This window comes from Pseudophryne corroboree, chromosome 2 (genome assembly GCF_028390025.1).
Source record: "Pseudophryne corroboree isolate aPseCor3 chromosome 2, aPseCor3.hap2, whole genome shotgun sequence".
Lineage (NCBI taxonomy): Eukaryota > Metazoa > Chordata > Amphibia > Anura > Myobatrachidae > Pseudophryne > Pseudophryne corroboree.
In genome coordinates this window covers 68,082,958-68,110,240 of record NC_086445.1, presented here as the reverse complement: position 1 = coordinate 68,110,240, position 27,283 = coordinate 68,082,958, and the positions used below count along the sequence as shown (strand labels likewise).

Genomic DNA, 27,283 nt, shown 5'->3' with positions numbered 1-27,283 from the left:
TTGGAGGTCGGTGTAGCACTATCTCAGGTAGTGTTGCGGCAGCACGATTGGATTCTCAATATTCCAAAATCGCAGCTGGTTCCGACGACTTGTCTTCTGTTTCCTAGGGATGATCCTGGACACAGTCCAGAAAAAAGGTGTTTCTCCCGGAAGAGAAAGCCAGGGAGTTATCCGAGCTAATCAGGAACCTCCTAAAACCGAACCAAGTCTCAGTGCATCAATGCACAAGGGTTCTGGGTAAAAATGGTGGCTTCCTACGAAGCAATCCCATTCGTTAGATTCCACGCAAGAACTTTCCAGTGGAACCTACTGGACAAATGGTCCGGGTCGCATTTTCAGATGCATCAGCGGATAACCCTGTCGCCAAGGACAAGGGTATCCATCCTGTAGTGGTTGCAGAGTGCTCATCTTCTAGAGGGCCGCAGATTCGGCATTCAGGACTGGGTCCTGGTGACCACGGATGCCAGCCTGCGAGGCTGGGGAGCAGTCACACAGGGAAGGAATATCCAGGGCTTAGGGTCAAGCCTGGATACATCACTTCACATAAATATCCTGAAGCTAAGGGCCATTTACAATGCTCTAAGCTTAGCGAGACCTCTGCTTCAAGGTCAGCCGGTGTTGATCCAGTCGGACAACATCATGGCAGTCACCCACGTAAACAGACAGGGTGGCACAAGAAGCAGGAGGGCAATGGCAGAAGCTGCAAGGATTCTTCGCTGGGCGGAAAATCATGTGATAGCACTGTCAACAGTATTCATTCCGGGAGTGGACAACTGGGAAGCAGACTTCCTCAGCACGACCTCCACCCGGGAGAGTGGGGACTTCACCCAGAAGTCGTCCACATGATTAAAAAACTCGACAGGTATTGCGCCAGGTCAAGAGACCCTCAGGCAATAGTTGTAGACGCTCTGGTAACACAGTGGGTGTACCAGTCAGTGTATGTGTTCCCTCCTCTGCCTCTCATACCCAAGGTACTGAGATTGATAAGATGGAGAGGAGAAAGCACTATATTCGTGGCTCCGGATTGGCCAAGAAGGACTTGGTAACCGGAACTTCAAGAGAGGCTCACGGAGGATCCGTGGCCTCTACCTCTAAGAAGGGACCTGCTCCAGCAAGGACCCTGTCTGTTCCAAGACTTACCGCGGCTGCGTTTGACGGCATGGCGGTTGAACACCGGATCCTGAAGGAAAAAAGGCATTCCGGATGAAGTCATCCCTATCCTGATCAAAGTCAGGAAGGATGTAACCGCAAAAACATTATCACCGCAATTGGCGAAAATATGTTGCGTAGTGCGAGGCCAGTAAGGCCCGACGGAGGAAATTCAACTGGGTCGATTGCTACATTTCCTGCAAACAGGAGAGTCTATGGGCCTGAAATTGGGGTCCATTAAGGTTCAGATTTCGGCCCTGTCAATTTTCTTCCAAAAAAGAACTAGCTTCAGTCCCTGAAGTTAGACGTTTGTAAAAGGGGTACTGCATATACAGCCTCCTTTTGTGCCTCCAGTGGCAATTTGGGATCTCAATGTAGTTTGGGTTCCAAAAGTCACATTGGTTTGAACCACTTAAATCTGTGGAGTTAAAATATCTCACATGGAAAGTGGTCATGCTGTTGGCCCTGGCCTGGGCCAGGCGCGTGTCAGAATTGGCGGCTTTATCCTGTAAAAGCCCTTATCTGATTTTCCATTCGGACAGGGGGAATTGAGTACTCGTCCTCAGTTTCTCCCTAAGGTGGTTCCAGCGTTTTCACCTGAACCAACCTATTGTGGTGCCTGCGGCTACTAGGGACTTGGAGGAATCCAAGTTGCTGGATGTTGTCAGGGCCCTGAAAATATGTTTCCAGGACGGCTGGAGTCAGGAAATCTGACTCGCTGTTTATCCTGTATGCACCCAACATGCTGGGTGCTCCTGCTTCTAAGCAGACTATTGCTCGTTGGATTTGTAGTACAATTCAGCTTGCACATTCTGTGGCAGGCCTGCCACAGCTAAAATCTGTAAAAGCCCATTCCACAAGGAAAGTGGGCTCATCTTGGGCGGCTGCCCGAGGGGTCTCGGCTTTACAACTTTGCCGAGCAGCTACTTGGTCAGGGGCAAACATGTTTGCTAAATTCTACAAATTTGATACCCTGGCTGAGGAGGACCCTGGAGTTCTCTCATTCGGTGCTGCAGAGTTATCCGCACTCTCCCGCCCGTTTGGGAGCTTTGGTATAATCCCCATGGTCCTTACGGAGTCCCCAGCATCCACTTAGGACGTTAGAGAAAATAAGAATTTACTTACCGATAATTCTATTTCTCATAGTCCGTAGTGGATGCTGGGCGCCCATCCCAAGTGCGGATTGTCTGCAATACTTGTACATAGTTATTGTTACAAAAATCGGGTTATTATTGTTGGGAGCCATCTTTTCAGAGGCTCCTCTGTTATCATACTGTTAACTGGGTTCAGATCACAAGTTATACGGTGTGATTGGTGTGGCTGGTATGAGTCTTACCCGGGATTCAAAATCCTTCCTTATTGTGTACGCTCGTCCGGGCACAGTATCCTAACTGAGGCTTGGAGGAGGGTCATAGGGGGAGGAGCCAGTGCACACCAGTTAGTCCTAAAGCTTTCTTTAGATGTGCCCAGTCTCCTGCGGAGCCGCTATTCCCCATGGTCCTTACGGAGTCCCCAGCATCCACTACGGACTATGAGAAATAGAATTATCGGTAAGTAAATTCTTATTTTTTCTCATAATATGATGGAATTTTTATATTTTTACATATTTAGGGTGACATTGGAGCTGATAGTGTAGAAGATGTACATGTCCACGTGGTTCTAGCCACACCCACACAGCACTGATCACACCTCCCCTGTTTCTCACAATAGGCCCTTGAATATTTTCAGCTCATGGCCATGTGGCCCTTAATCCGGCCCTAGCCCCACCCCTCACATGACAGGCAGACCACCGCACTCAGGGCCTAATTCAGAGTTGATCGCAGCAGCAAATTTGTTAGCAGTTGGGCAAAACCATGTGCACAGCAAGGGGGGCAGATGTAACATGTGCAGAGAGAGTTAGATTTGGGTGGGGTGTGTTCAAACTGAAATCTAAATTGCAGTGTAAAAATAAAGCAGCCAGTATTTCTGCTGCGGGGTACACTGGGCTCCACAAGGAATGGACAATGGGGTGTAGAGTAGGATCTTGATCCGAGGCACCAACAGGCTCAAAGCTTTGACTGTTCCCAGAATGCATAGCGCCGCCTCCTATATCACTCCGCCTCCCTGCACAGGATCTTAGTTTTGTAGTTGGTGCTGCAGTAGCAGGCACTTAACAGAGGGGCTGCTCCAGGCAGCCCTAAGAAGAGCTTTTTATCTGAGGAAAAAAAGTGAAGACTTCAAGGGCAGCAGCAGTGTTACATGTCAGTGGACATTCACGGCTGCAGCTCCCGCTCTACCCAGCTGCGCTGTACACTCCCGAGCCCTGGTTGCCGGGTAACCACAGCAGGAGGCTCCGGTTTTCTTCTTGTCAGACACACACGACGGGGGGCTCTCCAGGATCGCGTGGCCGCGCTTTGGGAGGTGGTAAGTGGGTCCCGCTTGCGGGGACCCGGTCTTTATCGCGATCCGGCGCGGTCAGTGGGAGACGGGTCGCGCACGCTGGCGGTGGACACTGTGGCTATACAGGCGATCCCACTAGATCACCAGGGCATGGGACAGGTCAGGTTTTCTCTATAAACCATTTTATTAGAGCCCGCAGTACCCGGTGGTTTTGCCAGCAGGGGGATAGAGCTTGGACCTGAAGCCCCTCCCCCAGCCCCAGGGCCCCATTTTCTGCAAATGTTCCCGCCCTGGAGCTGCATATCTGTCTCTCCCTCACTCCCTGGCAGTGTCTACGGCGCCATTATCCCTCAGCTCACTGTTCCTGGGAATGCTTGGGCAAATCCTCCTATGTAAAGCCGCCTGGTTGTCAGTGCTGTGACTTTACAAGACACTTAAGTATTCTACCTGCCTTTTTTAGTCAGTGTTAGTTAAGAAAGAGTGCATTTAGTCAGGGTTTCCTAGTACAATTACCCTGTGATATACATCCAGTGCTTACTGTGTACTGTTATATCTATTGTTATATAGCTGTGTAAGCTAGTCCAGTGCAGTATTATTGTTAGTAATAACCTCTGCATTGTACAGACTGTGACTATTTGTGTGTGCATTTGATAGCTGAGTGCTGTCCATTTCGTGTCTTTCACTCAACCTGCTATCCCTATATTCTATAACCTGAGGGGGCTTGGTGCGTTAGGTTTTATCTAATATAGGATTTTCACAAAGATATACTGTATTACGTATTTTTCTCTGAGATTTAGTCATCATATCTCTCCTTTATCTCTGCTGGTGCTGACTACACTGCGCAGGGGTTTGGGCTAGAGGTATTGTGCTGCTGACAAATTGTACTGTGTTACCTGATACTGCAAGTTATATCATGTCTGCTTCTGAGGGTAACGGTTCTGGGGCTGAACACACTGCCGGTGTTGCTGAAGCCGCAGATACCTATGAGGAGAATATAGCAGCTTTGGGCTCTGGTTCTGGGGGCCCCCCAGTGGGACGGTGGCAACAGGGGCAAATAATGACCAGCCGTGGGCCGCTTTTTCCACGCTTCTGCATACGCTAGTTCATAAACTAACACCCCCTATGGGACCCCCAATGCCAGTGCAACCGTTTGTGGTCCCTGCAGCTAACCCGCCATGGGCGGACGATTTATCTGCTCAAATAAAGAAGTTGAACCAGTCCCTGACTACTAAAAAGTCTGACCGTCGCTCGCCTACGTCCAAGGGGTCCTCTAAGCGAGCGCTTGTCTCCTCACAATCCACTGCTGTCACTGACACCTCGTCGGATGAAGACGGCACTTACACTGACCCCACAGGTTCTGACTCAGATACGGCTGATGGGGAGGGTAGTTCACATGTGGATGTTCCTGATCTTTTGGAGGCTATTAAGTTAATTTTACAGATTACGGATGATCCCGAGCCATCCGTTCCTCCTAAGAAACCAGATAGGTTCAAGCGTCAGAAAGTGATTAAACAAGTTTTACCTCACTCTGACCACATAATTGATATACGTCAGGAACCCTGGGAAAACCCGGGTGCGGGGCTGTCTAAGAATTGGGAAACGCCTCCTCCAGTGGACTCACATGTGGCTAGGATGGTGGTTTCCTCAGCTCCACCGGTCACCACCGTCACGTTTCTAAAAGAGCCTACGGATAAACGTGTGGAGGGTTGTCTGAAAGTGATTTACACCCTCACGGGTGCTGCACAAAGGCCCACTATTGCAGCTACTTGGGCTGCAGAGGACATTGAAGCATGGGCCTTGGAGTTAGATGCTGAAATCTCCTCTGACCATGCTAGACAATGCTTGTCTTATATTGTCACAGCTTCTCGTTATATTAATGAGGCGGCTTCTGATGCCGGTATCCTGGCAGTCAAGGCCTCTACTACGTCAGTCCTGGCTCGCCGGATATTGTGGCTGAGATCCTGGTCTGTGGATCTGGACTCTAGAAAAACCCTGGAGGTACTCCCTTTTAAGGGAGATATTCTGTTTGGGGAGGATTTAAATAAGATTGTGGCTGACTTGGCTACTGCCAAAACTGCCTGTCTGCCAAGTACTGCTCCTTCTGTGTCGAAGGTTAAAGGTACTTCCTTTCGCCCCTTTCGTCCTTCAGGTAAAGCAAAAGGTCAGGCGTACCACAAACAGGCCCGTACTTCCAAACCTGGCAAGCCAAAGCCCAAAAGAGCCTGGGCTGCCCGTCAGCCAGCTTCCAAGACCGATAAGCCTGCCGCATGACAGGGCGGGCCTCCCTCTGGGGGATCCCAGGGTGGGGGGCCGGTTTCTAGGGTATACCCAGGAATGGTTGAAGGCCACTTCAGATGCCTGGGTACGGGAAGTCGTCACTCGAGGTTACGCCATAGCCTTCAAAAACCGACCCCCTCATCGATTTTGCCAGACAGATGTCCCATTAGAAAAGACAAAGGCAAACACTATACATTCGGTGGTACAGACCCTCCTGGATACAGGAGTCGTAGTACAGGTGCCTGTTGCGCAGAGGGGCCGGGGGTACTATTCTCCGCTGTTTCTAGTCCCGAAAACGAATGGGTCCTCCCAGCCCATTCTCAACCTCAAGGCATTGAACAGGTTTGTGAAGGTTTCCAAGTTCCGGATGGAAACCCTTCGCTCTATTGTTCTGGTCTTGGAACCTGGGGACTTCATGGTCTCCCTCGATATACAGGATGCTTACCTGCATATTCTTATAGCAGTGTCTCATCAGCAATACCTGAGATTTGCGATTGGCAACTGCCATTACCAGTTTCGGGCATCACCTTTTGGTTTAACAACGGCTCCGCGAGTCTTTACAAAAGTCGTGGCAGTGATGACGGTGGTACTCTGCTGTCAAGGGGTCAGGATACTGCCGTATTTGGATGACTTGTTAATCCTGGCAAATTCCCCAGAACTACTCCTGCGTCATCTAGATGTGATGGTCCGGTTTCTGCAAGCCCACGGGTGGCTCATCAACTGGAAGAAGTCATCCCTGATCCCTTGTTCAGAGCATGGTGCATCTGGGAGCGCTATTAGACACTCACAACCAGAGGTTGTTCTTGTGTCAGGAGAAAGTCCTGAAGCTTCAGGACAGGATTCGTTGCTTGCTATCTCGTCCGCAAGTGTCGATACATTCGGCGATGCAGGTGCTGGGCCTCATGGTGTCAGCATTCGACATGGTGGAGTATGCTCAATTTCACTCTCGCCATCTTCAGAGGCTGATTCTAGCCAAATGGGATGGCCTACCTCACCGGATCAGGTCTCAAATGATCTCATTGACTCCGGAGGTCCGTCTGTCGCTGCTCTGGTGGCTCCGGGACCAACAACTGTGCAGGGGCCGTCCGTTCTGGATATCCGACTGGGTCCTGTTGACGACAGTTGCCAGTCTAAGAGGTTGGGGCGCGGTGCTGGAGCAACACTCCCTTCAGGGGCGGTGGACCAAGGAGCAGTCCCTCCTCTCGGATCAATATTCTGGAGTTGAGGGCGGTCTTCAATGCCTTGAACCTAGCCCAGCATTTAATTTAATTCAGAACCATCCTGTTCAAGTACAGTCAGACAACGCCACTACAGTGCCTTACATAAATCATCAAGGCGGCACTCGAAGCCGACTAGCAATGAAGTCTCACGGATTCTACAGTGGGCAGAACGCCATCTACCGGCCATATCGGCAATATTCATTCCGGGAGTCAGGACGTGCATGCCGGCGAGTGGGGCCTCCATCCAGAAGTGTTTCAACTCCTAGTGGAAAGGTGGGGCCTTCCAGACGTAGATCTGATGGCGTCTCGACACAATCACAAGGTTCCGGTCTTCAGAGCAAGGACAAGGGATCCTCAAGCAGCATTCGTGGATGCGCTGGCGGTACCATGGAGGTTTCGGCTGCCGTATGTGTTCCCTCCGGTGTCACACCTGCCCAGGGTAATTCGGAAGTTCAAGCAAGAAAAAGCAATTCTGCTTCTCATAGATCCAGCGTGGCCCAGACGGCACTGGTTCTCAGACCTGCAAGGCCTATCGTCAGAGCGTCCAATTATACTTCCACAACGCCCAGACCTCCTCGTTCAGGGCCCCTGTGTCTACCAGGACCTAGCCCGGCTGTCTTTGACGGCGTGGCTCTTGAAGCTTCCGTCTTAAGGGCTAAAGGGTTTTCTGAGGCGGTCATTCAAACTATGTTGCGGGCCCGGAAACCGGCTTCGGCTCAGATTTACTATAGGGTCTGGCATTCTTACTTTGTTTGGTGCGCATCTAACGATTATGACGCTTCCAAGTTTAGTATAGCCAAGTTGTTGGCGTTTCTTCAGCAGGGCCTGGACTTAGGCCTGCGTCTGGCCTCCCTCAAGGTTCAAATATCTGCCTTGTCGGTGTGGTTTCAGAGAAAAATTGCGACCTTACCTGATGTGCATACCTTTACTCAGGGCGTGTTGCGTATCCAACCTCCCTATGTCCTGCCTGTGGCTCCTTGGGACTTTTCGGTGGTTTTGGAGGCGTTACAAGAGTCTCCGTTTGAACCTCTTGGTTCAGCTGACTTTAAGTGGCTTTCCCTTAAGGTGGTGTTTCTGCTGGCTATTGCCTCAGCTAGAAGAGTGTCGGATTTGGGAGCCTTGTCCTGTAGTTCCCCATATCTGATATTTCACCGTGACCGGGCGGTCCTTAGGACTCGTCCCGGCTATCTACCTAAGGTGGTTTCTTCGTTCCACCTTAATCAGGAGATTGTAGTTCCGGCGCTTGTTTCTCCTGATCTGTCTCCCAAAGAGCAGTCTTTGGATGTGGTACGGGCTCTCCGTATCTATGTGAAGAGAACTGCTCCTATTAGGAAATCTGATTCTCTTTTTGTTGTGTTTGGGTTTCACAAACGGGGCTGGCCTGCTCACAAGCAAACTCTGGCCAGATGGATTAGAATGGTGATTGCACATGCTTATGTGAAGGCTGGTCTCTCTGCTCCTGATCACATTAAGGCCCATTCTACCCGGTCTATTGGACCTTCTTGGGCGGCCCAACGTGGTGCGACCCTTGAACAATTGTTCAAGGCGGCTACGTGGTCCTCTGTGAACACGTTCATAAGGTTCTATGCCTTCGATACTGCCGCTTCCCAGGATACTTCCTTTGGACGCCGGGTTCTTGTGCCCGCTACAGTGCGTCCCCTCCCATAAGGAACTGCTTTAGGACATCCCCATTGTCCAGACTTGTGGAGCCCAGTGTACCCCGCAGCAGAAAACGAGTTTTATGGTAAGAACTTACCCTTGTTAAAACTCTTTCTGCGAGGTACACTGGGCTCCACAAGGCGCCCACCCTGACGCACTTAGCTTCTTCGGGTTGGTATGGCATTAGCCACTGACACGTCTCCTGTCGTGAGAATGCGGTGTTGTGGCTACTAACCGTTGTCGTCTCTTTTCCTGCTACTGCATTGGGCTGGTTAACTAAAAACTGAGGTCCTGTGCAGGGAGGCAGGGTTATAGAGGAGGCGGCGCTATGCATTCTGGGAACAGTCAAAGCTTTGAGCCTGTTGGTGCCTCGGATCAAGATCCTACTCTACACCCCATTGTCCATTCCTTGTGGAGCCCAGTGTACCTCGCAGAAAGAGTTTTAACAAAGGTAAGTTCTTACCATAAAACTCGTTTTACCCGGCACAGAAACAAAATAACCCATCCAAATCTAACTCTCTCTGCAAATGTTACATCTGTCACACCTGCAGTGCACATGGGTGGTCATTCCGAGTTGATCGCTCGTTGACGTTTTTCGCAACGCAGCGATTAGGTGGAAAATGCGCATGCGCATGGTATGCAGCGCGCATGCGCTAAGTTATTTAACACAAAACTTTGTAGATTTGCTGATGTTCGTGCGACGCTTTTCAGTGGCACTGCTGATCGGTGAATGATTGACAGGAAAGGGGCGTTTCTGGGTGGTAACTGAGCGTTTTCCGGGAGTGTGCTAAAAAACGCAGGCGTGCCAGTGAAAAACGCAGGAGTGGCTGGAGAAACGGGGGAGTGGCTGGCCGAACGCAGGGCGTGTTTGTGACGTCAAACCAGGAACTAAACGGACTGAGCTGATCGCAATCTGTGAGTAGGTCTGGAGCTACTCAGAAACTGCAAAGAATTATTTAGTAGCAGTTCTGCTAATCTTTCGTTCGCTATTCTGCTAAGCTAAGATACACCCCCAGAGGGCGGCGGCCTACCGTTTGCAATGCTTCTAAAAGCAGCTAGCGAGCGAACAACTCGGAATGAGGGCCCTGGATTTGCCCAACTGCTAACAAATTTGCTGCTGCGATCAACTCTGATTTACCCCCTCAATACGTTGCATTGTCCCCATTCATTCTGGTATTCCATCTCTGCAGTACAGCAACTCTGCCATCCAGTGATGCTGCCATAGCTACACGGTATGTTATACCTTTTGTGCTGTCCATGTCAATCACTGCTACAAAATTTTACAGGGCCACTTTTAGTTCCCAATCTGCCCCTAGCCTGCAGCAAAAGATGCAAGGGAGGATGCATTTGCGTACAATCAGGTCCTATGAGGGATCCCACCTCCTCATCAGCCCGCACCCCCATTAGGGCTGCTTCCATAAATTTCCCAGGCTGATTTTCTATTCCAGTGGTTCTCAAACTCGGTCCTCAGGACCCCACACAGTGCATGTTTTGCAGGTAACCCAGCAGGTGCACAGGTGTATTAATTACTCACTGACACATTTTAAAAGGTCCACAGGTGGAGCTAATTACTTCACTTGCGATTCTGTGAGGAGACCTGCAAAACATGCACCGTGTGGGGTCCTGAGGACCGAGTTTGAGAACATGTGTTCTATTCTAATCCGACCATGGCAAGGTCCAACAGGATCTTATGGTACTAATACACCAGTGCACCCCAGAGATGTGAGCAAAAGTATTTGGTGGGTACAGTACCGTACTATCCAGAGATATGTACGGAAGCACATCGTTACAGTTTCCTTCAAGACCTGACATTTAATTATATCTCCAGCAAAGAGCTGGCAAGCTACAATGTATGAAATAGGAATTTGATACATGACGGTGAGTGCCCTTCATTGCTTACTGGTCCCGCCAGATTACAGTGGTAAATTTGATTAGTGGTACGTATATGCATACCTCCCCATTTTTCTGTTACTGACCCACCGTCCCACCAGCGGGCGTACTGTACTGCGGGGGGGATGCTGGGGGGGGAAGAACTGTTTTTGCTGCTCTGCATAGCAGAACAGAAGGTGAATGGATGCAGTGCAGGGTAAACGGGGTTACCATGAGGCTCTGCCCCCTTCATAATGAGGCTTCACCACATTTCCGATCCCGAATCTGCACATGGAGAAATAGGGGGGTATGGTATATGGGGGGTCATTCCGAGTTGTTCGCTCGTTGCCGATTTTCACAACGGAACGATTAAGGCAAAAATGCGCATGCGCATGGTACGCAGTGCACATGCGGTAAGTATTTTAGCGCAAAACTTAGTAGATTACTCACGTCCGAACGAAGATTTTTCATCGTTGAAGTGATCGGAGTGTGATTGACAGGAAGTGGGTGTTTCTGGGCGGAAACTGACCGTTTTCTGGGAGTGTGCGGAAAAACGCAGGCGTGCCAGAATAAAACGCGGGAGTGTCTGGAGAAACGGGGAAGTGGCTGGCCGAAAGCTGGGCATGTTTGTGACGTCAAACCAGGAACGAAACGGGCTGAGCTGATCGCAATCTGTGAGTAGGTCTGGAGCTACTCAGAAACTGCTAAGAATTTTCTATTCGCAATTCTGCTAATCTTTCGTTCGCAATTCTGCTAAGCTAAGATACACTCCCAGAGGGCGGCGGCCTGGGGTATGCAATGCTGCTAAAAGCAGCTAGCGAGCGAACAACTCGGAATCACCCCCATGATCCAGTGACACAGTAATGATGGTCTTGTGGTCAGATGGTTTCTTGAGCAGGAATGTAAAATAAATAAGTTTGAGTGAATTTCAAAGGATGGGAGTTTATCTGGTAGAATAGGGGGATGTGTGTGTGTTTGGTGGGGGATGGGGGTAATTGGATAGAACAGAAGTGTAAGTAATTGGATAGAATGTAGATAGACACAAGAGTAGCAAGTGACAGAGTACTTTTCCCCTGCACGGACTGTAGGAAGGGATTTAACCTGCCAGCACAGTTGAAAATTTGTGTATAAAATACAATAAAATGCTATGACAACTGTATTGATGGCTATTGTTAATACTAAACATTTTGTGCATGGCAGATCTCGGTCATTTTTTTAAAGGGGCAAACATTTACAAGGCAAAACGCCCGAGATCGACCGGCATCCCACATGTCCAGCGATCTCAGATTCCATTACATCCCGCCGCAGGTTTGGTTTACTTATCCTTTATGACAGTGGTGGCCAACGCGTGGCTCTTTCTTTATTCAAATGTGGCTCCCAACACTCAAAGTCACGTGACCACAAGAGATCTGTAAACCGCTGCACTCCAGCCAGACATGCAGCAGCACTACGTAGACTGAGAACTGAGGGAGCCAAATACGCATAGGGTGACACAAGAGGCTGCTGGCTGGAGTGACACAGGAGGCTGCTGGCTGGAGTGACACATGGGGGAACTGAAGTGTATTATATGAATCTGACTTTTTCAATATATATTATGCGGATCTGGCTTATCAATTATTTGATGTAGAAGTGGCTTTTTCATTGTATTTTATGTTGGATCTGGCTTTTTCAATGTATTTTATACCAGGGGCGTGGCCTAGCAGGCACAAGGTCACACCCCATTTTTGCAAGTGCGTCTTCGGCTCGAAGTTGGCTCTTTGATATACCTAACAAGATTTCTTGGCTCTGTGTCTCTGACTGGTTGGCCACCCCTGCTTTATGATGTACTCCCGGAACTACTTGGTAACTTCTACTATCCTTAGAAATGTACTGCATTATATTTTATATTTAGAACTGTTCAGTTATATCGAATTGCCTAGCTGTGATTGTCATTCAGTTTTTGTTACAAAATATATAATTTTGCATTTTTATTTACTTAGGCGAGACATCTTTATATTTGCGATTTCCACAAGAACTTAATTCAGAGTGTAAGAAACAGACGAAAAAGGAAGGGTAGTGATGATGATGATGATGAAGGTGACTCTCCGGTTCATGATGCAGATACCCCAGAGGTACACCTTTCTGATGTTTTTTTTTTTATTAATTTTTTATATAAAACCAAAAACACATCTGCTGCCTTTCAGATACTAGTCTGTTTACAATTTTCCCTACGCGTTCCTGTTCTGAGTGCAGGTAGCACATGGTAGGCACCGCTGCTGCAGTATCCTAGGATCAGACATAGGGAGTGCAGTGAATCATGACTTCAATTCCCAGCCATGGTCCACTGTCTGGAGTTTGTATATTCTACCCGGGTTTGTGTGGGTTTACTCCCACACTCCAAAAACATACTGGCATTCATATAACCTCCAGCCTGTGACCGGGGGCTGAACAGTACATTGCCAGGCACCATAAAATAAATCCATATGGGCACAGCAGTGCCCCTCCAGTCTCTTCTCCTCCCTGCTGTCAAAAAAGCAGAGCATGAATGGGAGCCACAAAGGGGCAAAATTGATACTGTATTTCTGAGCACCCCTCGTCTGTAGCACACCCTCTGTAGGCCATTGCCTTGAACACACAGCAGTGAACAGCCAATTTTATTTGTTAAATGATTTTCCCTCCATTGTGAACTCACTCATAAATGCTATGCAGGCAAATAATGCCGATATAACTAAGATGTACTTTGTTTATTTCAACTGCAGAACCGTTTAGTTTAGCATAGAGACCATATATAAAATTTATTTGCATATATTTTAGGTATTATAGAAATGATGTCAAACTTTTTTTTTTTCCAATTGACCTTTCTCTGACGTCCTAGTGGATGCTGGGGACTCCGTCAGGACCATGGGGAATAGCGGCTCCGCAGGAGACAGGGCACAAAAGTAAAAGCTTTAGGATCAGGTGGTGTGCACTGGCTCCTCCCCCCATGACCCTCCTCCAAGCCTCAGTTAGATTTTTGTGCCCGGCCGAGAAGGGTGCAATCTAGGTGGCTCTCCTAAAGAGCTGCTTAGAGTAAAAGTTTTGTTAGGTTTTTTATTTTCAGTGAGTCCTGCTGGCAACAGGCTCACTGCATCGAGGGACTTAGGGGAGAGAAGTGAACTCACCTGCGTGCAGGATGGATTGGCTTCTTAGGCTACTGGACACCATTAGCTCCAGAGGGAGTCGGAACACAGGTCTCACCCTGGGGTTCGTCCCGGAGCCGCGCCGCCGACCCCCTTGCAGATGCCGAAAAGTGAAGAGGTCCAGAAACCGGCGGCAGAAGACTTTTCAGTCTTCATAAGGTAGCGCACAGCACTGCAGCTGTGCGCCATTGTTGCCAGCACACTTCATAGCAGCGGTCACTGAGGGTGCAGGGCGCTGGGGGGGGGCGCCCTGGGCAGCAATGATAGTACCTTATTCTGGCTAAAAATACATCACATATAGCCCCTGGGGGCTATATGGATGTATTTAACCCCTGCCAGGTCTCAGAAAAACGGGAGAAGAAGCCCGCCGAAAAGGGGGCGGGGCCTATTCTCCTCAGCACACAGCGCCATTTTCCCTCACAGAAATGCTGGTGGGAAGGCTCCCAGGCTCTCCCCTGCACTGCACTACAGAAACAGGGTTAAAACAGAGAGGGGGGGCACTTATTTGGCGATATGACTATATATATATTAAAATGCTATAAGGGAAAAACACTTATATAAAGGTTGTCCCTGTATAATTATAGCGTTTTTGGTGTGTGCTGGCAAACTCTCCCTCTGTCTCCCCAAAGGGCTAGTGGGGTCCTGTCCTCTATCAGAGCATTCCCTGTGTGTGTGCTGTGTGTCGGTACGTGTGTGTTGACATGTATGAGGACGATGTTGGTGAGGAGGCGGAGCAATTGCCTGTAATGGTGATGTCACTCTCTAGGGAGTCGACACCGGAATGGATGGCTTATTTAAGGAATTACGTGATAATGTCAACACGCTGCAAGGTAGGTTGACGACATGAGACGGCCGGCAAACCAATTAGTACCTGTCCAGGCGTCTCAAACACCGTCAGGGGCGTTAAAACGTCCTTTTACCTCAGTCGGTCGACACAGACACGGACACTGACTCCAGTGTCGACGGTGAAGAAACAAACGTATTTTCCTTTAGGGCCACACGTTACTTGTTAAGGGCAATGAAGGAGGTGTTACATATTTCTGATACTACAAGTACCACAAAAAAGGGTATTATGTGGAGTGTGAAAAAACTACCTGTAGTTTTTCCTGAATCAGATAAATTAAATGAAGTGTGTGATGATGCGTGGGTTTCCTCCGATAGAAAATATTGGCGGTATACCCTTTCCCGCCAGAAGTTAGGGCGCGTTGGGAAACACCCCTTAGGGTGGATAAGGCGCTCACCACGCTTATCAAAACAAGTGGCGGTACCGTCTCCAGATAGGGCCGCCCTCAAGGAGCCAGCTGATAGGAGGCTGGAAAATATCCTAAAAAGTATATACACACATACTGGTGTTATACTGCGACCAGCGATCGCCTCAGCCTGGATGTGCAGCGCTGGGGTGGCTTGGTCGGATTCCCTGACTGAAAATATTGATACCCTTGACAGGGACAGTATTTTATTACTATAGAGCATTTAAAGGATGCATTTCTATATATGCGAGATGCACAGAGGGATATTTGCACTCTGGCATCAAGAGTAAGTGCGATGTCCATATCTGCCAGAAGTTGTTTATGGACACGACAGTGGTCAGGTGATGCAGATTCCAAACGGCACATGGAAGTATTGCCGTATAAAGGAGAAAAAGACAACGTCTTTTCAGCCTCAGTCCTTTCGTCCCCATAAGGGCAAGCGGGCAAAAGGCCAGTCATATCTGCCATGGGATAGAGGAAAGGGAAGAAGACTGCAGCAGGCAGCCCATTCCCAGAAACAGAAGCCCTCCACCGCTTCTGCCAAGTCCTCAGCATGACGCTGGGGCCGTACAAGCGGACTCAGGTGCGGTGGGGGGGGTCGTCTCAAGAGTTTCAGCACGCAGTGGGCTCACTCGCAAGTGGACCCCTGGATCCTACAAGTAGTATCCCAGGGGTACAGATTGGAAATTCGAGACGTCTCCCCCTCGCAGGTTCCTGAAGTCTGCTTTACCAACGTCTCCCTCCGACAGGGAGGCAGTAGTGGAAACAATTCACAAGCTGTATTCCCAGCAGGTGATAATCAAAGTACCCCTCCTACAACAAGGAAAGGGGTATTATTCCACACTATATTGTGGTACTGAAGCCAGACGGCTCGGTGAGACCTATTCTAAATCTGAAATAGTTGAACACTTACATACAAAGGTTCAAATCAAGATGGAGTCACTCAGAGCAGTGATAGCGAACCAGGAAGAAGGGGACTATATGGTGTCCCGGGACATCAGGGATGCTTACCTCCATGTCCCAATTTGCCCTTCTCACCAAGGGTACCTCAGGTTCGTGGTACAGAACTGTCACTATCAGTTTCAGACGCTGCCGGTTGGATTGTCCACGGCACCCCGGGTCCTTACCAAGGTAATGGCCGAAATGATGATTCTTCTTCAAAGAAAATGGACGATCTCCTGATAGGGGCAAGGTCCAGAGAACAGTTGGAGGTCGGAGTAGCACTATCTCAAGTAGTTCTACGACAGCACGGGTGGATTCTAAATATTCCAAAACCGCAGCTGTTTCCGACGACACGTCTGCTGTTCCTAGGGATGATTCTGGACACAGTCCAGAAAAAGGTGTTTCTCCCGGAGAAGAAAGCCAGGGAGTTATCCGAGCTAGTCAGGAACCTCCTAAAACCAGGAAAAGTGTCAGTGCATCATTGCACAAGGGTCCTGGGAAAAATGGTGGCTTCTTACGAAGCGATTCCATTCGGTAGATTTCACGCAAGAACTTTTCAGTGGGATCTGCTGGAAAAATGGTCCGGATCGCATCTTCAGATGCATCAGCGGATAACCCTGTCTCCAAGGACAAGGGTGTTTCTTCTGCGGTGGCTGCAGAGTGCTCATCTACTAAAGGGCCGCAGATTCGGCATTCAGGACTGGGTCCTGGTGACCAGGGATGCCAGCCTGAGAGGCTGGGGAGCAGTCACACAAGGAAAAAATTTTCCAGGGAGTGTGATCAAGTCTGGAGACTTCTCTCCACATAAATATACTGGAGCTAAGGGCAATTTACAATGTTCTAAGCTTAGCAAGACCTCTGCTTCAAGGTCAGCCGGTATTGATCCAGTGGGACAACATCACGGCAGTCGCCCACGTAAACAGACAGGGCGGCACAAGAAGCAGGAGGGCAATGGCAGAAACTGCAAGGATTCTTCGCTGGGCGAAAAATCATGTGATAGCACTGTCAGCAGTGTTCATTCCGGGAGTGGACAACTGGGAAGCAGACTTCCTCAGCAGGCACGACCTCCACCCGGGAGAGTGGGGACTTCATCGGGAAGTATTCCACATGATTGTGAACCGTTGGGAAAGACCAAAGGTGGACATGATGGCGTCCCGCCTGAACAAAAAACTGGACAGGTATTGCGCCAGGTCAAGAGACCCTCAAGCAATATCTGTGGACGTTCTGGTAACACCGTGGGTGTACCAGTCGGTGTATGTGTTCCCTCCTCTGCTTCTCATAACCAAGGTACTGAGAATTATAAGACGTAGAGGAGTAAGAACTATACTCGTGGCTCCGGATTGGCCAAGAAGGACGTGGCACCCGGAACTTCAAGAAATGCTCACAGAGGACTCATGGCCTCTGCCGCTAAGAAGGGACTTGCTTCAGCAAGTACCAGGTCTGTTCCATGACTTACCGCGGCTGCGTTTGACGGCATGGCGGTGGAACGCCAGATCCTAAGGGAAAAAGGCATTCCGGAAGAGGTCATTCCTACCCTGGTCAAAGCCAGGAAGGAGGTGACCGCAAAACATTATCACCACATGTGGCGAAAATATGTTGCGTGGTGTGAGGCCAGGAAGGCCCCACGAAGAAATTTCAACTCGGTCGATTCCTGCATTTCCTGCAAACAGGAGTGTCTATGGCAGGCCTGGCCAACCTGTGGCTCTCCAGCTGTTGTAAAACTACAAGTCACATCATGCTTTGCAACAGTATTGCTATTAGGGAATGCTAAAACTGTGGCAGGGCATGCAGGGATGTTTAGTTTCACAGCATCTGGAGAGCCACAGGTTGGCCAGGCCTGGTCTATGGGCCTCAAATTGGGGTCCATTAAGGTTCAAATTTCGGCCCTGTCAATTTTCTTCCAGAAAGAATTGGCTTCAGTTCCTGAAGTCCAGAAGTTTGTCAAGGGAGTATTGCATATACAACCCCCTTTTTGTGCCTCCAGTGGCACTGTGGGATCTCAACGTAGTTCTGGGATTCCTCAAATCACATTTTAAACCGCTCAAATCTGTGGATTTGAAATATCTCACATGAAAAGTGACCATGCTGTTGGCCCTGGCCTCGGCCAGGCGAGTGTCAGAATTGGCGGCTTTGTCTCACAAAAGCCATATCTGATTGTCCATTCGGACAGGGCAGAGCTGCGGACTCGTCCCCAGTTTCTTCCTAAGGTGGTGTCAGCGTTTCACCTGAACCAGCTTATTGTGGTACCTGCGGCTACTAGGGACTTGGAGGACTCCAAGTTGCTAGATGTTGTCAGGGCCCTGAAAATATAGGTTCCAGGACGGCTGGAGTCAGGAAAACTGACTCGCTGTTATCCTGTATGCACCCAACAAACTGGGTGCTCTTGCTTCTAAGCAGACGATTGCTCGTTGGATTTGTAGCACATTTCAACTTGCACATTCTGTGGCAGGCCTGCCACAGCCTAAATCTGTCAAGGCCCATTCCACAAGGAAGGTGGGCTCATCCTGGGCGGCTGCCCGAGGGGTCTCGGCATTACAACTCTGCCGAGCAGCTACGTGGTCGGGGGAGAACACGTTTGTAAAATTCTACAAATTTGATACCCTGGCTAAAGAGGACCTGGAGTTCTCTCATTCGGTGCTGCAGAGTCATCCGCACTCTCCCGCCCGTTTGGGAGCTTTGGTATAATCCCCATGGTCCTGACGGAGTCCCCAGCATCCACTAGGACGTCAGAGAAAATAAGATTTTACTTACCGATAAATCTATTTCTCGTAGTCCGTAGTGGATGCTGGGCGCCCATCCCAAGTGCGGATTGTCTGCAATACTTGTACATAGTTATTGTTACAAAAATCGGGTTAATATTATTGTGAGCCATCTTTTCAGAGGCTCCGCTGTTATCATGCTGTTAACTGGGTTCAGATCACAGGTTGTACAGTGTGATTGGTGTGGCTGGTATGAGTCTTACCCGGGATTCAAAATCCTTCCTTATTGTGTACGCTCGTCCGGGCACAGTATCCTAACTGAGGCTTGGAGGAGGGTCATGGGGGGAGGAGCCAGTGCACACCACCTGATCCTAAAGCTTTTACTTTTGTGCCCTGTCTCCTGCGGAGCCGCTATTCCCCATGGTCCTGACGGAGTCCCCAGCATCCACTACGGACTACGAGAAATAGATTTATCGGTAAGTAAAATCTTATTTTTTTTCCAATTGACATAACCCTGGTTCCAAGGTTTTGTAAAGTTTTATTCCTGCCAGCACCAAGAATGATTACTTCTTGTGACTAAAGAAGTCTGAAAGAATCCGCCACTATATGCAGATCTGTAAAGCTGATTAGATGGCTGCCAGGCCTCAGTGGCAGCTGTCTAATAAGCTTATGTACTGAACTGTGTATTCAATCAAGCTCTATCCAAGTGTTGAATCTGGAGGCGTTACCATTACTGGCGTAGGCACGGGTAAATTTTATGGAGGAACGAGGTTTTCAGTGTGGAACACCTACAGTCCTGTCAGCTGAGAGGAGGGGGATTCACCTGAAAAAGGAATCTAATAGCTGCATCCATTAAAAAAAACACATTGAGGTCGTTAATATATAATATGATTTTGTCAGCTTGTATAGTATCGTTTTTCAGCTATTAGTTGTCCATTGATTGTCTTTCTGTTGAACTCACCCATTATTTATGGCTGTCTATATGTACAGAAGAAATCAATGTGGTTAAACATACTGTAGCATCGCTTCAATGCTTCCAAAAGCCACTATACTAATGAATATATTTAAAGGACATTATGATAAAACAGTGGGTTAAACAACAGGTTCATTTAATTAGTGCAAATACTACGGCTGTGCTTAAACTAGTTCTACTCAGTAAAGTGCCAGTTGGAGTCATTTAACCTAATAACTTTTTGGTTGCTTGATAAGGTTCAGCAGTCTTGCTGCATCACTGTACAAGGCCTTGTTTTTTTGGGCTGCACAATGATGTAAACTGAACCTAGCCCACTGACTGCCCACTCCACTGCAGTGGCGGATCTTGCCACGGGCAAGCAGGACTTTTGCCCGGGGCGGCGCCATCCGGAGGGCGCCGCACCATGGCAAGATCCGCCGCTGTGCCCCCCGCTTTGAAGGGAACCAGACGCGTAGCGTCTAGTTTCCCTTCATGGAGAGGACCTTTGCTGTGCGGTGCGCGATGACGTCATCGCGCACAGCATAGTGGCACAGACACTAGGGGTCATAATTGACCTCTAGTGTCTATGCTGTTCTATGGGAGAGACGTAATAACGTCTATCCCATAGATCGAGGAGAGGAGAAGAGCGGCGCCGGCGGAGGAGGTCTGCAGCGGTCTGGATCAGGAACGGGGATAGTAAGTATACTTTTTTTTATTTTATTTTTTCTTTCAGCGGCGCTACAGGGGGCACTACTGGCGTAACTGACCACGCCCCCATTTGAAGCCACGCCCCTATACTTTGCCCGGGGCGCCATAAGGCCAAGAACCGGCCCTGCTCCACTGGGTAAGTGTTTGGCATCTAGATGTGCAGGAGAACTTTCCGAAATCCTGGCAAAGAAAGCTGTGCGGGGACTGGGCTCCAGTGATCAGCTCTGTGTGTCCAGTGGACACAAAAGCTGATCACTGTTTAAAATGAAAAAAAAAAACATACTTACCAGTCCAGGGAGCCGGTGATCGGTGCTCTGCAGCGGGATGCCGGGCACCGGGTTCTTCATGTGCTGCGCTGTGGCCCCCGGTGCAGTAAAGTGATGCTGCAAAATGGCAGCTCACTTTACAGCAACGGGGGTCACAGCAACGCACAGGATCCGGCAGCCCTGCAGGAGCAGAGATCACCAGCTCCCTGGACTGGTAAGTATATTTACCGTGCGGGGTGGGAGGGGTCTGCGGCACGCGGGAGGGTAGTCGTAATGGGGGGGTCGGCCTGGTAGCGACGATGGCGGTAGCGGCGCATGCGCAGCAAGACATCGGGGTATTTTATATGCACAGGGTATGCATTTAACATACCACCTGTCGGGATCCTGGCGGTCGCAATCCTGATGCCTAAATCCCAATGGGTACAATTTCGCCGCCGGAATACTGGCGAGGTAGGTGATTCTCCCTTTGTGGGTGTCCACGACACCCATAGAGGGAGAATAGAACCTGTGGCGAACGAAGCGAACTACCGTGTCCGCAGCGTGGTGAGCGAAGTGAACCCACAAGGGGCCTCGATGCGCTCGCCCCGCTGCCGGCATTCTGGCGGATGGGATGCCGCTTTTGGGATAGTGACAGCTGGCGTCCCATACGCCGGGATTCCATATCGATCCCATGCACAGTGCATAATGAATAAGACATACATTTTCCCTGGTGATAGGTTCTTTTTAACGTGTATTTGCAACCTACAAAATCGTGAAGGCAGCATTTTTGTAGGCTTGACCAGAATCACTGATAATGCAGTCGGTAAACTCACTAGAAGCAAGTCATGAGTCATGGACAAGGTTGTATGGTGAATGATTGGAAAGGCCTCTGTCTTAAGGTGGGTACACACTAATAGATATATCTGCAGATCAATTGATCTGCAGATATATCTACGGAAGGATCGAGCAGTGTGTTCAGCATACACACTGCCCGATCCGTCGGGGACTGACGTCATGAACTGGGCGGGTGTGTACACACGCCCGCCCAGTTCAGCTGTCAATCACCGCCGGCCGCCGCAGCATGTGTACGGGCGGGCAGCCAACCGCCCCGTACACACACAGCGACGCGCCAATATATCGGTAGATATATTGGCCGTCGGCTGTGCTGCGCGGCCGACGCGATACGTCTGTGAACGACGGAGTTCACAGACGTAACGGCCGTACACACTGGCCAACGGTCCCGCGATGTATCGGCCATTCAAGAGAACGGCCAATATATCGACCAGTGTGTACGGGCCTTTAGTGATGCCTTTAGCTCCCAGGACAGCGCGTACTCTTATTAAGATTGAGATGGGAAAAGCTTCTAGCTGCAGAATTGTATGTTCAACTAGCCTTTTACAGACATACAAAGTTAGAAAAGCAGACATTACAGCTCTGATATCTGATATTTTATAAATGTTTTTGTGGTAAGGGTTTAGACGGCCTCTATAATAATACTTTCACATTGCAGAAATAACCCGGTATCGACTCGGTATATTGCCAGGTCGACACGGGTCGCTGTGCGGTGTGAAAGGGTCACACCAGAATTTCCAGGTTGTCTGACCCGGTAATCAGGCGCAGTGTGAACGGGTTACCCGGGTCGATTCGACCCGGTACCCGTTCACTGCATAGGGAGAGGCGGCGTGGAGATGAGCTCATCTCGCAGTGCTGCCTCCGCACCCACCCCCGATGCTGGCTCCATCCCCGCCCCCGGAAGGCAACCCGACCATATTGCCAGGTCGGGATTGCGGTGTGTAAGGTCCAATGCCGGGTCCCACCCGGGAAGGACTCGTTTCAAATTCCCGGGTGGGACCAGAAGTTGCGATCTGAAAACGACATAAGCAAGACATTTGTAATGGTATCATAGAGTCAGAAACTATAAAAAACAATCCTTGCTGTAACTTTGAGTTTAATGGTACTAGGGGGGTCATTCCGAGTTGTTCGCTCGCTAGCTGCTTTTAGCAGCATTGCACACGCTAGGCCGCTGCCCTCTGGGAGTGTATCTTAGCTTAGCAGAATTGCGAACGAAAGTTTAGCAGAATTGTGATTAAATAATTTTTAGCAGTTTCTGAGTAGCTCGAGACTTACTCCTACACTGCGATCAGCTCAGCCCGTTTCGTTCCTGGTTCGACGTCACAAACACGCCCTGCGTTCGGCCAGCCACTCTCCCGTTTCTCCAGACACTCCCGCGTTTTATCCTAGCACGCCTGCGTTTTTCCGCACACTCCCAGAAAACGGCCAGTTTCCGCCCAGAAACACCCACTTCCTGTCAATCACACTCCGATCACTTCAACGATGGAAATTCTTCGTTCAGACGTGAGTAAATCTACTAAGTTTTGTGCTAAAATACTTAGCGCATGCGCGCTGCGTACCATGCGCATTTTTGCCTTAATCGCTCCGTTGCGAAAATCGGCAACGAGCGAACAACTCGGAATGATCCCCTATATGCTAATTCCCATTTTCGTTTTCCAGGTAGACCTTTTCCAGTTACAAGTGAACACACTAAGAAGATATAAGCGGCATTTCAAACTCCAAGCAAGGCCTGGTCTGAATAAAGCGCAGCTTGTTGAAGTAAGTAACCATGTATGTCATTTGGTAATGTTGAACTATAAAGAGGTAGCTACACAATTTATTTATAACGTTTCTAAGATATGTTTCATAAATTATTCTATTCTGATTCAATATGACATTGCATTGTTGTTTGCAGAGTAGCCAACTTTCCAATTTAGAACTGGCATTTGTGCTGATGCTGTTGTGTGCATCCCAGTGTACAGTCTTCTCGCCGTTCCCTATACTGGTGCCGTAACTGATTGAGCACTGACCTGTTTAATTGCTCAGTAGACAAAACACTGTGCTCTCTGGTGACCACTATCCCTCCACCTGCATTCAGTGGCAGCGTGGCATACACTGAAGATGGATACACCAGTAAAATAGATCCTAGTTCTCACGCTCATGGACATAAATGGCGGGATGTAATGCCGCCCGAGTTTGGCTGCCGTGCAGGATGCTGCCCAAACTCGGATGTTGTTTTTAAAGGGTCAGTCACTTACAAGGCATGGTATTGCCTTTTAGGTGATTGCCTCTTTAAAAAAACGTTACAGTTCGGTCAGCATCCCGCACGGCCGCCGAACTCGGCGGCATTACATCCCGCCCTTTATGTCGACTTTGTGCAGACTCTAGATACAGAATAGAAGGGAATTTACTTTTGAGTTTGCATTTAAAACAGAGATTTCCTTGAACAATCCACCTTCACATGCCATTATTTGTCCTGAGCTTTCCTCAGCTGTAGCAAGGCCATAGGTGTGCGCAGGGGGGGTGACTGGTGCGCACAGGCACCCCCTAATATCTGGCACCCCGATCTCACATGCCTGATGCAGCGATCGCCGAGCAGGCTCATTACTGTCCCCTCTGTGCTGCACCCTGTCAGGACTGCATTACTGACCGGACGCCTGGGTTAATCAAGAGTGCCACTGCCACCGGCTTTCAAACTCCCGGCTCCACCTCCATGTACAAAAACAGCGTGATGTGATTAAGTCATGCTGCTCGCATGCCCACCTGCCACACCCGCCACATGCCCACCTCTCTCCTTCTATGCTATGCCAACGCCAGCCACTGATGAGGATGCAGCCAGCATTCTTCTTAGGAAGACAAATTCACAACTGGCAGGCAGTCTGCAGCAGCGTTGACACGTCACTCGTTTTTCCAGCAGCAGCAGTACTAGTCTGCGACTGTCAGTGTCAGTGAGTCACTGACTTGTAAGTAAGCTGCTGCAGCTTGCAGGGGAAAGAGAGGGGGAGCCAGACCAGGCTGAGGAGGATCAGTGTAATTGCAGTGAGTGCCATCAGGGGTGTTTGTTTGGTGCACACCACAACATCTGACAATGTATCTGCTTTATTAGGATTGGTACAAGGGTGGATATTTTATATTGCGTTGACCGTCAATAGATGGTGCTAGACACGCCCAAAAGGCGGTGCTAGACACACCCCTCTGACGGTGCACCCCCTAATAAAATGTGCTGCGCACGCCTATGAGCAAGGCTAGAAAAGGGCATAATCTGATCTTCCCAAAAATACAGTGTCTGTATTCAGAGGCTAATTCAGACCTGATTGCTGCCTTGCGTTTTCGCACAGTGGGTGATCAAGTCTAAACTGCGCATGTGCCGCAGTGCGCATGTTCATGCTAGAGATACGATCGGCATCTCAGCCCAGCGATCGCCTGATTGACAGGCAAAGGCGTTCGCTGGGCAGGAGGGGGCGGGCCGATGGCATTCAGCTGCCGTTTTGGGAGCGTGTTCTGGGCAACGCAGACGTGCCTGGACCGTGCGGGGGGCGGGAGGTGGCGGCTGCGTGACATCATGCGCAGCCACTGTGACCCGGGAAGCGGCGAAGAGTTGCCTACTACTACTACTGCTGCGCAGGTAGGGACTTACTCGCCGGGTGCAATAGCATGGCTGCCGTGCGAGGCTATCGCGCCCGTGCGGCGGGGGGAGGGCCAGACATGTGGGGCGGACTAGCCCTGTGCTGGGCGTCCCCCCGCATGTCAGGATGGCTGATCGTAGCCGTGCAAAATTTTGCACAGCTACGATCAGGTCTAAATCAGCCCATCAGCTCCTCTGGCATTTTTTACATTTTCTTACCATGAGGGTAAAAATTACTCAAAAATTATTATGAATGCTTAACACAATACTTTACAATATAATGTAAAATAGATAAGTTAATGCAGATAATGTCAATAATATGTTTGCTTAATTATACATACATACAAAACAATAAATTATTCATTTAAATAGGAATTCCCTTTTCTCCAACACCCATCTTGGTTTAACACTGGATAGAAGCACATTTAATTGCTGTTACATCTGGATGTGTTTGGACAGATCTCTCAGCTTTGCACATTTGGACACTAAAGTTTTACCCATTGGGGGTAATTCCAAGTTGATCGCAGCAGGAATTTTTTTTAGCAGTTGGGCAAAACCATGTGCACTGCAGGGGAGGCAGATGTAACATGTGCAGAGAGAGTTAGATTTGGGTGGGTTATTTTATTTCTGTGCAGGGTAAATACTGGCTGCTTTATTTTTACACTGCAAATTAGATTTCAGATTGAACACACCACACCCAAATCTAACTCTCTCTGCACGTTATAATGTTTTTTGCTTTTGGTTGGGGACCATTAGCAAATAGCTGATAACTAATTGTCTTCAAATCTTGATGGAATTGAGCTCTGAGTATTGACTGGGCCACTCTGGGACATCGATATCCAGTCTCTTTTAAGTGCCCATACATACATAGTCATACATATATACATGTATTTATCTATGATTGAATAATAATTATATAAAGCCCCATTCCTGGCTATTGCTCTGGATGCAGATAATGCCTTTTGACAATGTTACTTGGTAATTTTATGATCCAAGTCCTAACCCACTACGGCTTCACATTTTATTTTGTCCAGCCAATTACAGCTTTATACCATAATACTCCACCACTCCATGTAATGCTCCATGTAAACTAATGACTGGTACCAGGTAACAGGCAGAGAAAATCCTTGTACACATCGGGGGTCATTCTGACCCGATCGCACGCTGCAGTTTATCGCAGCGGTGCAATCGGGTCAGAACTGCGCCGGCGCCGTCGGACCGCAACGATCGCCTCTGCCTGATTGACAGGCAGAGGCGGTCGCTGGGCGTGGCCGCAGGCGTGGCCGGACCGAACGGAGGGTGGGCCACTGCAGCTACGTGATGTCACAAGTAGCCGCTGCGGGCCGGGGAGCAACGAGTAGCTCACGGCCAGCACGCTAAAGCTGCGCTGGCCGGGAGCTACTCCTAAAGTGCAAAAGCGCTTTTGCACTTCTGCAGGGGGGGGGGGGGGGGGGCGTCAGTGACATGCGGGGCGGGATAGGCCTGTGCTGGGCGTCCCCCCGCATGTCTATGCTCACGATCGTAGCTGTGCTAAATTTAGCATGTCAAGGCGGCACTTCCAGTAGGTGCCGCCTATATGGATTTTTTTAATGGGCTTTTACTGGCCGATGCTAAGCCCCGCCCCCCACTTCTGTCTCTTTAACATTGTTAGCTGGAGGCACCGAGGGCGGTGCCTCTGAAAGAAATTCAGAACCATTTCTGATAAATTAGAAATGATTCAAATAATGTAAAGGCTACAGCAGTTACTTATGACACAGAATACGTGTCATAAGTATCTTCTTTATATTATTTTAATCATTAATGACAGGGGAGGCACTGCCTCCCCTGGCTGCACGTCCCTGCCTGTTGGAGAGGAGACATGTCTGCAGACAACCCGGACCCTAGACATGCTCCCAGTGTGTGCCACTGCCTTCTGCACAGTCCCGATGCTGCCAGAGATCATAGACAATCACTCCTCCAGCAGGCAAGGACTGTATGGGAGGTGTCAGCGCCGCCGACTGTTGGTGTTACCATGGGAACATGCCTACGGTGTGGGACCTCTGCAGACACGTCTCTTTTCCAGCTGCAGCGGTGGGCACTTTGATGCAGAATGTATGTGGTACAAGAGGCATAATGCCTCCCAGTAGGGCCCAAAAATTCACCAGCATTCTATCACACACAGACCTGCTCTATACTCCAGAAAGTGAGGGCACTGAAAAGTGTTATATTAGTAAAAAGTAGCAGTCTAAGGGCGGGATGTACTAAAGCAAAAATGCGGTAAAACCCCCGAAAACGGGGGTTTTACCGCATTTTCATATTTACTAACAACCTACCGCCGCGT

The 27,283-nt window shown here is 49.3% G+C and overlaps 1 protein-coding gene across 1 annotated transcript in view; it reads left to right on the top strand.

The window, feature by feature from the left end:
* LOC134999189 (histone deacetylase complex subunit SAP30-like) overlaps nt 1–27,283 on the top strand; it is a 71,264-nt gene that overhangs the window by 40,973 nt on the left and 3,008 nt on the right. The window contains exons 2-3 of the mRNA XM_063951410.1: nt 12,533–12,664; nt 23,019–23,117. Of these exons, the coding sequence (XP_063807480.1) occupies nt 12,533–12,664; nt 23,019–23,117 (231 nt within the window). The remainder of the gene's footprint in view (nt 1–12,532; nt 12,665–23,018; nt 23,118–27,283) is intronic.